The sequence below is a fragment of the Solanum dulcamara genome, chromosome 10 (genome assembly GCF_947179165.1).
Source record: "Solanum dulcamara chromosome 10, daSolDulc1.2, whole genome shotgun sequence".
In the NCBI taxonomy this organism is placed as follows: domain Eukaryota; kingdom Viridiplantae; phylum Streptophyta; class Magnoliopsida; order Solanales; family Solanaceae; genus Solanum; species Solanum dulcamara.
In genome coordinates, this window is record NC_077246.1 from 67,121,283 (window position 1) to 67,139,579 (window position 18,297).

Here is an 18,297-nt window from a genome sequence, read left to right on the forward strand (position 1 = left end):
ACATCCTTGCTCAAATTCTAAGTTGGGGATAGTGGTATTTGGAAAATTATAAAGGTGTACAACACCTAATTAATATTATGTTTGGAAGGTTGTATTGATGTTTATAAGATGAGAGAAATAGTTTGGAACGCGTACATGTCCGATTTCGAACGATCATATCTCTAATGTACAATGCATTTAGCAATGAACTATATGTCAATCTCTTGAAATTTAATTTCTAATATTTCAAACCGTTCATCATCTGGACATTCCTACAAAAACTTATAGGTATTTTACTGAAAGTTATTTTGTTAGAGAATCTACGTGCACCTGCACAAGCAACACACATGGGCCTACCCACGTGATAGGTGTGCAATGCACGAGCAGTGCACAAGGGCCTCGTGTGTCAGCCACGTACGACACGCTATTCCACGGTTCAAGAGTTATATAAATCCAAAGGGGTCAGAGAGAGAAAAATTATAATATTTTAGCACATTCTTGATAGCGTTTTGAAGAAGAAAATAAGCCAAAGTTCGAAATCTAAGTACCATCAAGGTAATATTCCACCATAGACTCGCGTTGAAATCAAGAAATTAACATAATTTGATTCCTAAATTCAAGATTTTCACCAAGAATTCAAATGACTCTTCAAGAACAAGAAACCTAAATTTTGTGAGAATATCGTTCAAGGTAATTTCCTCTACTTCCCCATTATTCAAGCTAGAATTTTTCCATGAATCTATATATAATATAAAGGATAATAATAGACAAGATGATGTGACATCTCTCTATGACCTCCATTTGCATTTATCTTTTTTTTCTTTTTTTTGCCTTTTTTTCTTATTTAAATTAATTATTGTGTCGTAAAAGTAAATTACTTAATTCATTACAAATAAATATTTTATTATTGGAGAAACATTTAGAACAAAGACTCTTCACATGCCAATTTACAAGAAGTAATTATTCATAACTCACATATCTTTAATTTCTACTCTAAATAAATTCATTTTTCTTTTTTCTCTCTTTTTTTCTTTCTTCTAATCATAAAATGATAATATTTTAAGAATTTATATTTTTATTATTTAATTTATTTACAAGGAGTAGTTACCCATAATTTACGCTCTTTAATTTTTACTTTTAATAATATTCATAACCCCCATAATTTTCGTGTCCATTACCTCCAAACTTTAATTTGTAAGTTTATGGTGTCTTATGGTATTCCTCTATTTGCCTATATAAATTTATATTTGGTTCTATGAACATTCACATTCAAGGTTATCCTTTTTGCTCTTCATCATATTAATTTAATATTTGTGAATGAAGTAACATGTAACAAAAAAAAAGTATATGAAGGTAATAAGTGTTTTATTTTCAAGTCTTAGGTAATAAGTGTTTTATTTTCATTTTCTCTAATTTTCTTATATAAATTCTTATTTAGTTTCATGGAAATTAACATTCAAAATTATATTTTCTCTTATTCGATATATTGATTTGTGATTTAATTCACATATAACAAAAAAGAAGTACATGAAAGTAAGAAATATTTCATTCTCAAATCTTTCTTTTTATCTTTATGTACCTTCATGCTTTCTTAATATTTTATTAATTATGTATTATAATCCTCCAAGAAAGTATGATAATGATTGTTTTCTCTAACAATCAGTTTGCGGTTGGCAATAACATTATAAACGTATATTGTAGTTTGATTACAATATTTGATAAATTTGAAGAGATGATTATTGTTTATTGTTAGTACAATTGAAAATATAATTTGCAGATACATTGTATTGTTTAGATTTTTTTCTTTTGATATGATTATTGTTTAATTGGTATAATATTTTATTTGTTCATATTTTGTTAATATTTTAATTCAATGTGTAGCATATGATGAAGAGTTTGACACAGCTGAGGAACAGAATATGATAGCGGATCTACTTGCAATGGAAGATGGTAGAAGAATTTTTTTTTAAAGCATAATTAGGAGTTACTTTTGTTAGAATTTTTTCTTATATTAGTAACTTAGCTACTTTTGCTAGAACTTTTTTTTTAACTTTGATTTGTATTAATAACTTAGCTAAATGTATAGAAAATACTACTCACTTGGTCTTTTACTATCCTATTTTTTTTTGTTATGAAGCACAATTAATATAATTACTCCATTTCAATTAAAAGAATTATAATGATGATGAGTTTCATTTTTATTATGCTCGCAAAAAATAATATAAAATAAAATATTACTTCTATGATTTATTTTTTTGTTTTGCGTATTTAACAATATGTTTTCATCTCTATTTTTTTGTTTGAGATGTATTTATAATTTATTTATTTTCATTTTTAATTATTTTGTCAATGTAATAGTGTAAGTTATTTATATAATTTTTATATGTCTTAATAACATAACTAAAAAATATAGCATCTATATATTATTAAATTGGAGTTTTTGAAATAATAAGGTGACACATCTCTTATACCCACCAATCATTTATTATTATCTTTTTTTATATATATTTTTTAACCCCCCCCCCCCAATTTTCACATTCAATAATTTTTTATTACAAATAAAATCAATCCATAATTAGTACTATATTTAATGACTCATATCTCTTCATATTACTTGTAACTTCCACTCTTAAATATTTTTTATAACGTTTGTTGTTCTATTTTCATAATATTTAAAAATATTTAATTAATGTTTAAAAAATTATTATAAACGAATGTAATAATAAAGACACAATGAAAAAATTCTATTTTTTTTACGAAATCAAAATTTGTATATATAATTAAGTACTCTTACAAAAGATAGAGAAAATTAAAATATAAAAATATTTTAACGTAGAATCGTATATTGTTATTTCAAAATTTGATCTTTTATTCCATTTACTTTACCACAATAAATATTTTGTTTTACTATATACATATGAATAGTTTGCACTTAAAAAGATACAAAAAAAAATCTATTTTATATATTGAAAAAAAACGAAAAAATATATTATGTCGCAGATGAAGAAAAATATTAATATTATTTTATATATCCAATACTAATCTAAATATAAATATTATATACTATATATAGAGAGAGAGAGTTGCGCAAAGCGCAGACAAACATGATAACCAATTATCAATGGTATTTTACTGGAACTAGGGCATGTTGATTAGATCAATGTGTCCCATTGATCAAGAAATTAAGCATAATCGTTCACAAATCGAGTTCCACGTGGGCTTAATTAAATAATAAATCCAAGATTCAATTGGTGAGCATATTTAGACTAAGGGGAAGAAAATAAAAAAAATTGACACATCCGTTCATGAGATATCTATCATTAATAAATAGTATAAAATTCACAAATAGACATTTTTCAATCTTTATAATTGAAGAAATAATCACTTCTAGAGTTTCAAGTTTTACAGATAAAACTCATTGATAATATTTTGGAGTTTTTCACTCATAAAATTTAAAATGGATTATTTGCACTGTTGCCTTTATTTTGTGACGATCTTTAATTTATGCCACTCGTAATTAAAAAAAATTCACAAAAATATAAATTTATATTTTTGTATTATAATATTTTATAATTTATGTCCACGCATGATTTCAGTTTTTGAAAAACTTATGCCATAAATTGGATTGGTATAGGACAAAAATTAAAAAGGCTCATCTAAAGGGAAAGAAAAACACATACGATTTGAATGGCAAACCGTACCATTTTAATATAAAATATGTACATATCTTTGTAGCAAATTGTAATTTCTAGTTGGTTTTGTGACTTTTGTCCAAAAAGCTTTTGGTTCATTCCACAATGTTTTAAACTTTCTAATCAAGTTGGAATAAAGCTCAACCTAGCTAATAATTCAAGTATTATACTAATTGTTTCTAAAAAAATTATTAAAACTTGCATTATGGAAAGGTGGAGCCAAGATTGAGCAATGGTCACATGAAATATTGTTGAAATAAGAAAAACAGATCTTGAGTAGGGACATTATGATATCTCCATTATATAGAGAAACTTAATGCTAGTTTGGCATATAATTGTTAGTGTACTTCTAGTTGGAAAGTATCCAATTGCATTTTACCTCTAGTGGGTCAAGTCTACTAGAGAAATTTCTTACTCCACCTTGGATTTTATTGGTCCAACATAAAAGTCTACATTATTTTATGGAAAAATAATGTGACACGGTAAATTAAGACCATATATTTAATCGAAATAGTGGTAATTTTAAAAACTTACATAATGCAACGATAGTTTGAAATTTTATGGTGGATACGTGTGGATACATTTTTTAAGCATGCAGATAAATTGTATTTCACAATTGTTATATGCGTAGATATGATGTATTCCGTTATAGAGATATTGAATGCACATGGATATGGTGTATTTCACTATTATGATGTGCACATATATAGTGTATTCCGCTATTTTTTGAAATCAAAATGCTGATAAATTTCGTAATTAAGGAAAATTTTGTTATTTTTTGGGGTAAATCTAAATGCAAATCGTGCTATTTATGATTATTTTCTCTTATTTTAATTCCTTTTTAGTTTTCTTTCAGATGTGACAGGTTTAGTAAAAGCGAGTGTATTCTTTGATCATTTTTTTTTTAAAATTGGGATAAGGAAAGGGGATTACAAGATGGGGAAATGAACCCTCGTTCATAAGGTAAAAATTCAGATAGTCAATTAAGCTACTAAATATTACACATTTTATTTTATATGACAATCTTCAACTTGATAAGAGCGTTTGAGATGGAACCTAACTTATATATTTATATATATTAATGATAGTGAGAGAGACAATACAAAATAGTGGTTGAAGGGTTTATTTGATAGAGAATTTCATATAATCATATTTAATATTAAATAGTCTAATGAATCTGAAATCTTAAGAAAATTCTATTAAAATCATATACATTATCAAATATTTTAGCACAACACAAAATAAAAAAGAGTGTCATTTAATCAACATCCAATAAAATAATATTTTTCCAATGGCAATTATAAACTTTTTTTTTGGATTTTTTTATTGGTGTTCCATTTTTCTTTTGAAGCCTCAATTAATCTATATCTGCATAAGGTTTATTATAGAAGGAGTTCTCGGCTAAAGTGTAGAGATACCTGATTTCAAAAACCACCATTTAAGTCATATCAATAGAGTGTAAAAATTTGCAAATCAACTCAGGTATGCAGTGTTGTCTAAAGTTACATATGATTGATTTCCATGAATATATGGTTCGAATTCAGTCACTTTTACTTGATTTTCAAGCACATATGATTGAATCATCATTTTTGCTTGTGAAGTAATCTACACTCTACCAACTAAGTCTAAGAACCTGGTTCCTAGATACATAGCCAAACTAAAAATAAACAACACTAGAATTTATTGTGGAAAACTTTCTTATGATGTGAGTCTGATAGATTCTATTTTTTTCTTTCTTCAATAGAAAGGAGGGGGGTCAATTTTCTTGTAGAACCGTCCCTGAACTTATGAAGTCTTGTTTCTGTAGTGGACCAATTCATTAACATACCGCCAAGCCATTTTTCAAAATTCGAAAGCGGTAAATGCGCAATATGTGACTCACCTGACGATCTGCTTTTGACTATGAAAAAAACTTATTTGGAGACCAAGGCGAGGGGTCATCTCTTTTAGGATGGTATTCTATTGAATGAAGGCTACCTTCTTACTTGGCAGCTCCTCAATTTGACCCGGTCCGTCACGCTTTGGACAGGGAATAACAATCACGACCCACAGTGTGTAGGATTTCAGCAAACAATCTTTATTACTTTCAAACGAACGGTTGCAAACTACAACTCTATACTCTAAGAGACTAACTCTAGTACCTCGATGGAACAATTAACTATAACTGTTACAACTACTCTTAAAGAAGATAAACTCTCTTCTTTCACAATTCACACAACCTCACCAATTAACCACAATAATAAGAATAGTTACAACTTAGTAGCTATCATATTACTTAGAGCCCGTTTGGATAGACTTAAAAAAATTAACTTTTATGTATGAAGTGTTTTTAGAACTTTAAAGTGCTAAAAGTTATTTTTATAAATAAGCAGTTGAGTGTTTGGATAAAAGTGCTTAAATGAGAAAAATTATGTGAATTTTAGGGTTAAAAGAACAAAAAGGATAGTTTGGGAATTTAGTTAAAATATAAGGGATATAAAAGTAATTTCCATGGTCAAAGAAAATGACTTTAAGCACTTAGAAAAAAAAAGTTAGGAATCCTAACTTTTCATTTTTGACTGACTTTATGAACTTTCTGGCTTAAAATTAGCATTAGGCAAACACGTCCAAAAGCTGAAAAGGGGCTTTAACCAATCCAAACGGGCTCTTACTCAACTCTTAACACCACCTTAAACTCTCGTTTATAGAAGTTGGTTTTGTCCTTCTGAACCTTTGTTGAGCTTTTCAATGATGCAGCCTTCCTTTTATATCGTGCAATTAGGTTACGACATTCTCCCTTGATTATTCGGCTTAGATGACAAATTCTTACTATATATTAGGAACCCCAAAAACATAAATCTTTCCCCTTTGTGGCATCTTTGAAAAGTAACATTAACACACAATAAAGTAGAACAATAAACCATAGACTCAATGCCATTAGGCAACACTGACATGAGCAACAATCAGCACAAGCAATTTACAGACCACAAATCACATTTTACTTAGAAAGAATCAAGGCACAATTAGAAAAGATGAAGAAGAACAGAAGTATTCATATTAAGCCAAAACTGGTCCTTACAACCAAGTAAAAAAAAACACCAAGAGTTTAGCAAGACAAAAACAGAGGAACCACTTTGCACCATTGTTCACCACTAGGGACTAAGAAGATAGAAATTCTAAGTCAAGGACGAAGAGGAAAAATGCTGAAGCAACTGGTCAATCCTAACATTATGAGTAGTCTGTTGATCAAGTAGCTTATTCTTCATCACCAAAACTTCAGTCTGAGATGGTGCCAATTCATCTTGGAGCCTAAACACTTCCGACTGAAGCGCAACATTCTGCCTCTGTGCCTCTTGAAGCTCCTGAAGCAGGTGAGTTATGGGACTCTTTACCCTAGCACTAGGTCCAGCATCAACACACACACACATTCCTTCAGAGTTTTTCTATCCAACAATTCACACTTATAGGTCAACTTTTCATCTCCTAGAACTACCCCAAAAGTTTTAAACAAGTAGTCAAGATGAAACCATACGCCAACCCATGGGTATCAACTGAGTTTGATCATTACAATAGAAAGATTAATTAGCACATTTCGACCCAAAGCATCCATAATAGCCATGTCCTTAAAGGAGGCGCCCATTGCCTAACATAATTCTTGACAAATTCAAATAACAACTTATGGGCATACTTCATATCGGCCTCTTTAGGGACATACCTACCCGCCACTGAGAGAATTTTTGAGTGAGAAATAGAGTATCATCATCTCTCTTCTTATATCCCGATGCCCTAACACCTAAATTTGTTCCAATCGTGCAATATCAAAAACAATCGAGACACCCCTCACCATATAACTCACACTCACCCCATCCAAGATCTTCAGATTTGTGTAGACTGAGTTGCCGATGGCGGGGAATCTGGAGGAGGCGATTCAGTGACGATTGGAGAGAAGATGGACGGAGTATCAGTAGGGATGGTTGGAGAGATTTCCACCGTATAATGGTTGTTTGGGAGAGTTAGGGTTTTTCAGGAGGAGATTCTTGACTAGGGGCTCTTCTTTATCATCGGAGTATTCGTCGAGACGGTATTTCATCCATTGGAGCGACGTGGTTTGGTAGTGCTGAATGATGAGGCGGTGATAAGGAGAAGAAAAAATCAAAGAGCCAATTGGTTTAAGATTTTTTTTCATTGAATGTGATTAACCTTGGGAACGAGAAACGACAGTAAGGGATGAATGTGAAAAGACAAGTGTGGGTTAGAAAAGTCAAAGTTCCCACGAGAAATATATTATTTTAGCAGAACAATGGTGAACCAGGTTCATAAATTCCTATCACAAATATATGGATTTTCAATCATTAGTAGTAAGGCAAGTATATACCTGAGCATGAAGGATTCTAAGAACCAGGTTCCCTAACAATTTTCTCTATGCGCAAGATGACACCAGGCTTAGAGTAATTCCTAAGTCAGTGCTAAGATTACAAGTGAGATTGCTGCTATAGGTGTGAACCTGTACATGAACAAAACTGAGTCAGTATTCATTTGTTTCAACTTAGACTATGTGCTTGTATGATTAGGCATTGTGTCACGATCTAAAATCTGAGGTCATGATGACATATATTTCAATATCTAATTTGATGTGTAAATCTAAAAGTAAAATTCATACGAGACTCTCAAATGGGAAGTCAGACCATAAATTAAATGAAGAGAAATATAACGAAGAAATTATCCCAAAATCTAGTGTCATAAGTATAAAGAACATCTAATACAAAGTCTGAATATGAAATACATCATAAGTCTCTGAATAGTACTAAAGATCGAAAAATAAAAGATAGAACTAGTGGCAATTCGGATCCCGGGATCTCACCACTAATATGAAAATATGGAGTCCGCTAGAAAGATCAGCTGCCATGCAGAACACCCTGACTAGGATTTGCATACAAAAGGAACACAAAAGTAGGGGTGAGTACAATCCGCATGTACTCAGTTGGTTTAGCCAACTCAGTATAAGAAATTAATCAAACCTATGAAATAAACTAAGGAATGCTTTCACCTGTATACAAAAAGTCCTATCTCGGCATCGGTGCCGCCAATTTATATAGAATGGGCCGAGTAAAGTAAACACATAAGAATAACTCATTATCACAATTAACTAGATAAGTCAAGTAGTACATCTACCAATGCAATGCAATATGATGATGCAATGATGTGGTAGTATGGTGGAGTCAAGGCTGTCGAACAATCTATTGTATACACATGTCGAGCTAAGGTTTTCAGACAAGGACCATGGGAGACACGCAATCCATATACCAAATCACAATCACAATATCTCATTAACTTGCCACCTAGCTTGTGGTCAAGGATATAAAAAGGTGCCACATTTTCTTTTTAAAAAAAGAATTTCACAGTTCTCAACTTCCCAAGATCACTGATATAATGAATGAGGATGAATGCATCATAACACATATGACATGTAGGCAATATTCAACTCAACATGTAATACAAGGTCCGAAGTTCTCAAAACTCAACCTAGATATGATATTCACCCTCAATAGATAGTAATGGGGAGGAACTACATCAAAATAAGTGTTCACCCCTTTCTCGAAAATGTTTTAGGACTAAGTATGCTCAAAACCCACAACTCAACCCCTCAGGCGAGCATTACAAGTCAAATAGTCTCCTCACGCCTCTTTCACAAGCAAATCATGAATCACATATTCTCAAAGTAGATAAGATCAGAAATAAGGCCCCCACATAGGCTACACAACACAAATAAGCCCCCACACAGGTATCACAATATGATTAACAGTCTCAAATCATGTTACAACCTCATCCCAAAGTCTATAATATACGAACGACTAATTACCCCACCCTAGTCTCAAGAAGGATAGCTAAACTTACCTCAAATGTCAAAAACTTCGCACGAATGCTCTAACTGGAGCTCCACCCATGAATACTATTCCAAAACGATTACCCACTATCAAGAATGATAAGATTACATCAAATGTAGTCTAATGATACCATATTGCTGGATTTTAGCATCGGAGACAAAAATGACCAAAAATGCTTAAAATTTAAAAAGGAGTTTGTGGTCGAAAAACCCATTAAAATTGCTCAAAAAATTGATTAGAAACTAATGAAATCCGAAATTAACGTTTAGGAGTAAACCCCCCCAAATTCCCATTTAAAACTTTAATTTTTCAATGATTTAAGAAGATAAAATGGATAGAAAACAAGTTAGCAATGTTAGATGGACTTACCCAAGTGAAAATCCTCAAAAGATAGACTCAAAATCGCCTCTCCTAGAGCTCAAAACGTGAACAATGGTGGAATTTCAAAAAATGGGAGTGATTCCTGAACTAGATACTGTTCATGCATCATTTATGCATCGCGATCGCGAGTCACTTACTCTTGCGATCGCGAAGCACTAGAAACTGGTGCATCGCAATTGCGGACCCACCTCTCGCGATCGTGAAACACTGAGAGGGAACCCTTCGCGATGGCGTGACAAGTGTCGCGATCACGAAGCACAAAAAAGAGGCAGGTCATAATCGTGTGGATTCTTCGCTATCCCGAAGAACAAAATGACCCACACTAGAAAACCGAAACTGCAGATTTGCCAAGTCTAAAAATGCTTCCGGTTGGACCCTCAAAAATCATTCGAGATTCGATAAAAGTAAATCGAATATGCTACCATACTAAACTTGATATTTTGGACTCAATGGAATCATCAGATTTCCGAAAAAGGATCGTTATGACTAAATTACCCTCCCGAACCCCTTTTTTCCTAAAACTCAATTTTTAGCCTATTTTTCCAAAATAAAAACTAAGGTCCCGAGACTTTAAGTCAATGCTCAACTAGACCAAACTCGACGTTCCAGACACAGTGGAATTGATAGAATTCTCATCCGATGCTCGAATCTCAATATGTTGGCCAAAATCAACCTTATCAATGAAACTTCCCATTCAAGACCTCAAATCGTCAAAATCTCGCCCGATCGCATCAGGACCCATGCCAACCATCCCCATATCACAAATAAAGTATGCAAATACTACAATAAAGGGCAAACTGGTCATTTTTACTGAAAAGTAATTTCTCAAGAATTGAGACATTACGCATTGGGAGATTCATCTTCAATTTACTACGTCTGGCGTAGGAGTCCCAATGCTAAGCGATTCTTTTCAAACTGTTCCTTTCAAAGAGCTTTGGTGAATATGTTAGCCACCCGATCTTCTATCTTACAGGACATCATGGTGTGACCATCCTTTTTTCTACATTGTCCCGAAGAAACTAATGACGGACATCAAGGTGTTTCGTTCATTTGTGATGAATTTGGTTCTTAGCGATGTTGATCGCACTTGTGTTGTCGCACATAATGGGAATACCAGTAGTGTGTAAAAATTTTCAAGTCAACTCATTTAAAAATTAACTTCAGACATGCAGTGTCATCTAAAGTTACAGATGATTGATTTTCATGCAAATATGGTTCGAATTCAGTAACTTTTGCCTGATTTTCAGGCACATATGATTGAATTATCATTTTTACTTGAACTTCAGTCATTTTTATCTGAAGTTCATATACATATATATGGTTGAAGTGCAATATTTTCCTTAAAATTCAAGCACAAATATTTGAACTTCAACCATATATATATATATATGTAACTTTAGATATCTCATGTTTGAAGATGTTTCGAAGTGCAAAATTTTTTAAAAATTATGCACAAGTTAAATAACATTAATATCCAAAAAGGTACTTGTTACTTTTTTTAAAACTAAAATAACTAATCTCAAGATCCCTAATTAAAAGTAAAATTTAAACTTTGTTCTATATACGAATTCAACTTAAGAAAATGGGATATAGGAAAAATGGTAGACACTACAAACTTAATTGGATAGATTTTTTTGTATATGAAAACTCACTTAATAATCACTTTTAAATTAACGAAATCCTAATATGAACAAGTTTATTTCTTGGTCGTTCAAAATTCAACCAAAATTAAAGAAATAATAAATCTATTCCTCTTAAAATAAAAATGCCGTTCAAAATTAACTGAAAACAAAGAAATAGTAGATCTGTTTCACTCAAAATAGAAATGAACTAGGGTTTACCTATTTCTAGTCATGTGGCCATCGAATTTTTGTTGTTGGAGAATATCTAAGAACATATGTTGTGTACAAATAGCATAATTATCACGAGGAGATGTCACACAAGTTTGTGGTCCATGTTCTTGTCTGGTCTGCCTAATGGCATTTAATGTGGTATGTTGTCTTTGGGCTATACAAATACCTAATGTGCATGTCACTTCACATAGATAAGTTGGAGCTGAGACAGCACCAAACACCCTCCTCCACTCATGAGGTTGAAAATGAAATAAATAATAATTAAATGAAATTTAAATTGGTATTCAAATAGAAATAATAATTTGAAATAATAATTTGAAATTGACTATTTTTTTGGTTTAATTTTGTTTCTGAAATCAACTTCTATTGAGAAATACTTTTTACAAAAATGCTTCGTAATAGTTTATGTTTGACTTATCATTTAAAAAAGTGCTTTTAGTAATAGTTTGTATTTGACTAGTATTCTTGACAAGTATTTGAAGTGTTAAATTATGAAAAAAGAAAGTTACTAAATGATTTGAAAAATATAAATTTTGATATCGGTAATCTTATAAAAAATAAAAGCAAAACACTTATTTTTGGGAAAAAATATTTGTTTTTTAGCTTCTATTTGAAAATATTTTTTACTACTTTTAAAAAATACTTATTTAAAATAGAATAAATAAATTAAAATAGGGAAGTAGTTATTTTCCCAATATTCCCTCTAATCACTTACAAAACAGAAAAGATATGAGGAAACAAAACAAAAGATGCAAGAAAACCAAAAATTATGTAAATAAAGAAAGGACAATGGAGATAGGAATGGGTATGTTATGGGTTTCCATGCAAGAGGGAGAAGAAAAAGGCTGAAAATGTTTCCTGTAAAACTTAACACTTTGTTTGGATTATTACCTAATATTTTATAGTATTGATATTATATTGTATTATATTATTTTCATGAATATAATATTTTAATAAATTGTATCGTTTTTCATTATTATATATTGCTAATTGTTACACATTAATAATTTGAAGGATAGACCTATAAAAATATAAATTACGGGATAAAACTATTATAAAAAATAAGATAAAAACATAACAGAATTATTTAATAGTAATCATAATCAAAGATAAAATGAGAAAAAATAAAAATAAATCACACCAAATCGATCGTCACATTAAATAACAATCACAATAAATATTGTATTTAAACTAATGATATAATATAATACCACCATATGATATATTGCAGTGGACGAGACTGTTCATCTCTTGACCAGAAGTCTCGATATTTTGAGCCTTGAATATAAAAAATCATTGCTAGAAAATACTAGTTCAAAATAAATTTTATTTAATATAAATCGAAATTAATCGAATTTCAATATAGATAACGATGATCCAAAAAAGTTAAAAGAACAAAGAAAAAGAAAACAGAATCTTAAAAATGCATTTTACTAAATTTTCAACTTGGTGTATGAAGAGGATCCAATATCCTTGTGCACACACACTTCTAAAAACTCCATTTTAGTAGTACTTATTTGTTTTTTCCTCTCTCTCTCTCTCCTCTCTCTGTCACTGTTTTAATGCTTTGCCTTTTTTCATCTGAACAAAAAGCTCCAAAAATAACAACTAAAAAAATATACTTTTAAACTAGTGTGCTACTTTTTTATTTTCTTCCTTTCTCTCCAATGATCTTATCTCTCTTTCTTTCTTCTTCTTCAACATTTTTAGTAAAAACTAAGAATACCCACAAAGCAGAAAACAATTTCTGTCATGTCACTTCTCATTCTCTGCTGCAACTTTCTTGAAATCAATAAAGGGTACTCTCTGCTTTTCTGCCCCCTTTTTTTGTTCCTGTTTCTTTGATGATAATATCTTGAGCTTTTTCTCAAAATAATAGTGGGTTGTTCTTATTTTTTTGTGATTGTTTTTGTTATAATCATTATTATGGTAATTACTAATAGAATGTTACTTCTACTGATATAAACTGTTGTTACTATGATTATAATTCTTGAATTGTTGTTGTAAATTTGGTAACTTTGGGTTCTTTTCTTGATCTACTATGAGTAGCTTGAATTTTGCTGTATTTGAGGTCTTACTTTATTTATTTATTTTTATTTTATCATACATGGGGAGTAGGGGAAAGGGTAAGGGAAATGGAGGAGGGTATTACAAGGTGAGAATTGGACTCTCACCAGGTAGTCAACCAATGGAATTAGGATTGTGGAGAATCAAGGTAAAAATTCAGTTAGTCAACCAACGGAATTGCGATTACAAGGTGAAAGTTCAGGTAGTTAATCAACGAAGCTATTTAAGTTGCAAATGTCTTATGAACAAATTCCACTATAGGTAAAAGTGAAGAAGCTTGATTTTGTGTCTTTTTTCTTCCTTTTTTGGTACTAATTTATCACCTATTTGAGGTGTAAATATGGATTGGGATAGATCCTACCAAAGGGAACAATAAGAAACTTGGTTTAACTTGAGGAACTGAACTAATTTATCGAAGTTTCCCCCTATGAAAATTTGTTAAAGATGCTAAACTGTTCTTGAAATTTGTAGTTCAAACATAGTAGACTTGATGAGCTCATGATTACATGGAAAATAGGTGTATATCAACTGATTTTTGGTTCAATGATGATTTATTTTAGGCGTTAAGATACCTCTAGCGAAATTGTGTGCTGAGTGGAACCAAGATTTGAATTTTATGAGTTCTAAATTCTAAGATAGCAACATTAGGTGTTAGTAACTGAGTTCTGAATTTAATTTTTGTACATGTTTAGTGAATTTCTTAATGCAAATACAGAGTTTGAACTAAATGCTACTAGGTTCGGCTTCTAGCTCCGCCCCTGATTCTGTCCCTTTGCTTCTTTGATGTTTACCGGTTTCTCAAAGTTCCTTGAAAATGAAATGAAGTGTTAAATTCAAATGAAAAACGAAAGGAGGAAATGACTCAAATGGACCTTTTTTTGAGCATCGAGATGTGATTCTTTGGCAGAAATTTTCTGATGTTGGCTTTTGTTTCCCAGGTTCTTCCAAAAAGTTGAATTTTGCTAGAGTTCAAGAAGCTTTGCAGTTCTTCTGATTATTTCTCGAAGTGCAATTAAACTGAAATTCCGTAGGTATTGTATTCCTCATTTCAACTTTCAATTACCTAACCATTTTAGCACTGTCTTGTTGAACCGAGCTTTTTCCTACATGATTTAACCGACCTTTGAGTCATTACTACGATAACAACCAGTCTAAGGTTCAACATGAGCTTGGTGTTTACGGTTGTAAGCAGGTAGATCTTTTCCCATATGTGAACAAATGATTTACTTTTATTTGATGCACCGGTATTGATTTGAGAATGTGAAATTCTTATGTGTTCGTGTGGTATATATTTTACTGATCTTAGAATTTCAAAGATGTTTCCATAGAGGTATATTGAACTTGTCCTCTCCGATACTTCTCATACGATGTCCCTTGGTTATAATCTCTTTCTCCATTATGTTATAAACCAATGGGGTTACTTGTACTAACCTACAGAGCAGAAAGCAAATCAAAATCGTCTCTAAACGTTCACTTTGAATGGGGAGTGGTAGAAAGGTTAAAGAATGTATATATTCTACCTAATAGAAATCTAGTTATCCTGTTTAATCATTGAAAAAGTTAATAATTTATACATTTAAGAGTTTGACAAAGTGAATGGTATGACCTTGTATGCTTGATAACTTATGTATATGGCGAGCGGCTCGCATGTTTTAAGACTGATATCTCCGCTTTTCTTGAGTTAAAGCTAAATGTCCCGAGTTTACACACTAATTAAATATAGTATAATGAGTTTTTTTACAACTATGCTAACCATTTGTTTTTTTTTGGGTAAGTATACACATGTTATCCATTTTACACCCACGGATCACTTATGAAGTTATTGATATGAGGTCCATGAATGGTACGCAAACAGGCTCTCGAACACATGCCAATTCTTTGCGTTTTGAAAATCTTTCCGAATTAGTCATGTCTTGCAAGCTAGTGCTTGTTTGGCCTTGTGTGACGGTGACCATGTAGAATCTGTTGGATAGACCGCCTCACTGACTTATTTTAAATACCTATATTGGATCTGTTTTTCTGTTAACGTATTTCATTCCTTCATACTTTTAAGTGTTTATTTCTCTTTCCAAATTGTATTTTATAGTTAATCTTTTAAAAGGGCTAACCTGCTTCCATTCAATGTTAATTCATTTTGGTTTCTGTGCCCTTAGTCGATAATTGTGTCTATCTATTGGGGAGCTTCACACTCAGCGTGCGACTTGGTTTAGAATTCAAGGGAAATGATTACTGTATGGCTTGATAAATTGATATGCATCATTGGTCAATTGATCTTGAAAGTACTGTCCCATCATGAAAGATTATTTTCTCTGGTTCGAAAAATCATGTACTTTGTTGTACATATGCAGGTGAATCAATTAACGGCGACCATACATTGATTTAACAGTCCTTGTTGTTTCACCAAAGTCTAAATCCATACCCGGCTAATCTCCAAGCAACATGAAGCCTCGAAATTTCAATCTTGAATCAGAAGATGAGTCCGAGGTCAGTAACCACCAAGTGGGTTCAAACATATCCGTCCAAGAAATTCGTCCTGGTCCTTCCCTTAATCTTCAGCAGGAATCTGTTCCTGTTACTCTTGACTTGACTCTTGGCTTCAACAGCAGTGACACCGAGTTGAAAGCCAATGGAGAGGCGAGTGACGAAGTAGTACCCCATCCTCCAACGGCAGCGCTATCCAGAATTTTCTCGTGCAATTTCTGCAGGCGCAAGTTTTACAGCTCCCAGGCGTTGGGCGGACACCAGAACGCACATAAGAGGGAGAGGACTTTAGCTAAGAGGGCAATGAGGATGGGAATGTTATCAGACAGGTACGCTAGCTTAGCATCATTGCCCCTTCACGGGGCTGCATTTCGATCTCTTGGTGTTGAAGCTCATGCTTCCGCACACCAACGCGTCTCACACCAAGAAATGCCTATTCATGCAATTAGAAGCGGGGCGAGATTTGAACACGGCTATTTCGGGATGCCAGTTTTCGTCGAGGATGATGAAGTGGAGATGTTCTGGCCTGGTAGCTTCAGGCAAATAGAGGGAATTGGTGGCAATATGGGGTTTAATTCAGTGCAAAGTTCAAGCATAAATTTTGTAGCTGTATCTCCTCAAACTAGGACAGATCCAACATTGCCTGATCTTAATTTGAAACTCTGATGGTCTTTTTTGTTTTTTGCATTCTATTCTACTTTTTGTATCAGAATTTTCATAATTGTGGTATTACATTAGTGCTCTATTTGTACAGGAGGTGAATAATTTGAGACTCTTGAGCTTTCAATTTTTGAATCTTTTCATTCCCAAATTTGTTTAGTTAACTTTATGTACAATCATGTGATATTATTATAAAAGTACAGATTTGGGACAGTAGTGATGTTATTTTGTTTATGCAGACCTGTAACTTCCTTCCATGTTAATCATGTTGATAATTATTGACTAGATTTACTTCAGAACGTTCCACATTGGGGGTAAAGACATTCCTTAACAAAGGCACTCTATATCCCTTTGATTAAGGATCATGGAGTTCAGAAAGTTCTACGTTGGAGGTAAAGACATTCCTTAACAAAGGCGACTCTATGTTCCTCTGATTAATGATCATGAAGTACTTACCATTCCATTACAACTCTTGTTAGCAGTAAACCCTGTTTGTATAGAGTCATCCAATCGTTCATATACTTTACTGATGACATCAATCATTGCTTAAATCAAATACTGGGGGCAAAGATTCAAGTATCACTATTTAATAAGCATATTGAAACATGAAAAGACTTCTTGAAGCCAAATAAGAGTTATTACATTGCAAATAGCCAGCTAAATCGGGTGCAACCCCAACTACTTTTCGATTCCCAAAGAAGTTCAATTGTCCTTAACAGATAACAGATAGGTCTACGAACGGAAGACAACGCTTTAGCCATTTTATAGTTGTGATTGTATATATAAAGCTTTTATTGGTATATAATTGCATTCTCACTATTACCGCTTGAAATAGTTAACATTTCCATCCGATAACTTTTGTTTCTTTTTTATTTTTCTTTTTCATTGTGTGATTAGTCGAAGTACCAGTTTACTCGCACCTCGACTAATTTTAAATGTACTAATTTATGGAAAAGTGCGTTATACGTTTGTTCCTTATCATTATTATAGGATTTTTATATATTAAAAAAAAATCAAGTTATGAAATAGAAAATTCTGAAATTAACAATATTAATTTTACTATTTATATTTATTCATTAAAATAAAAGTGAGACATGGCATTTGCCATCAAACAAAAATTATATAACAACACAAGAATCATGCACTTGACCTTGAGATAATGTTGGATCTCCACACTAGTCGAAAATACAAAGAAAATATTATATTATATGAATAAGACCTTTTAAATGCTCCAAACCATGTTTAAATCTGCCATCCAACGAAAAAAGTTTTTATCACAGTATAACTGGAACTCAAACAAGATATGCAGCAATTTTATGA

The 18,297-nt window shown here is 32.0% G+C and overlaps 1 protein-coding gene across 3 annotated transcripts; it reads left to right on the forward strand.

Moving 5' to 3' along the window:
• Positions 1-13,404: 13,404 nt before the first annotated feature.
• LOC129871292 (zinc finger protein 4-like) lies at positions 13,405-17,080 on the forward strand. Of its 3 annotated transcripts, none has more exons than XM_055946196.1 (3): positions 13,405-13,568; positions 14,775-14,863; positions 16,185-17,080. In XM_055946196.1, the coding sequence occupies exon 3, from the start codon at positions 16,276-16,278 to the stop codon at positions 16,981-16,983; it is 708 nt and encodes a 235-aa protein (XP_055802171.1). In that variant the 5' UTR covers positions 13,405-13,568; positions 14,775-14,863; positions 16,185-16,275; the 3' UTR covers positions 16,984-17,080. The 3 variants fall into 3 exon arrangements, with proteins under 3 accessions (XP_055802171.1, XP_055802170.1, XP_055802172.1); XM_055946195.1 differs by having other exon boundaries at positions 13,406-13,568; positions 14,775-14,867; XM_055946197.1 differs by lacking the exons at positions 13,405-13,568; positions 14,775-14,863 and adding an exon at positions 14,880-15,028.
• The last annotated feature ends 1,217 nt before the right edge of the window (positions 17,081-18,297 follow it).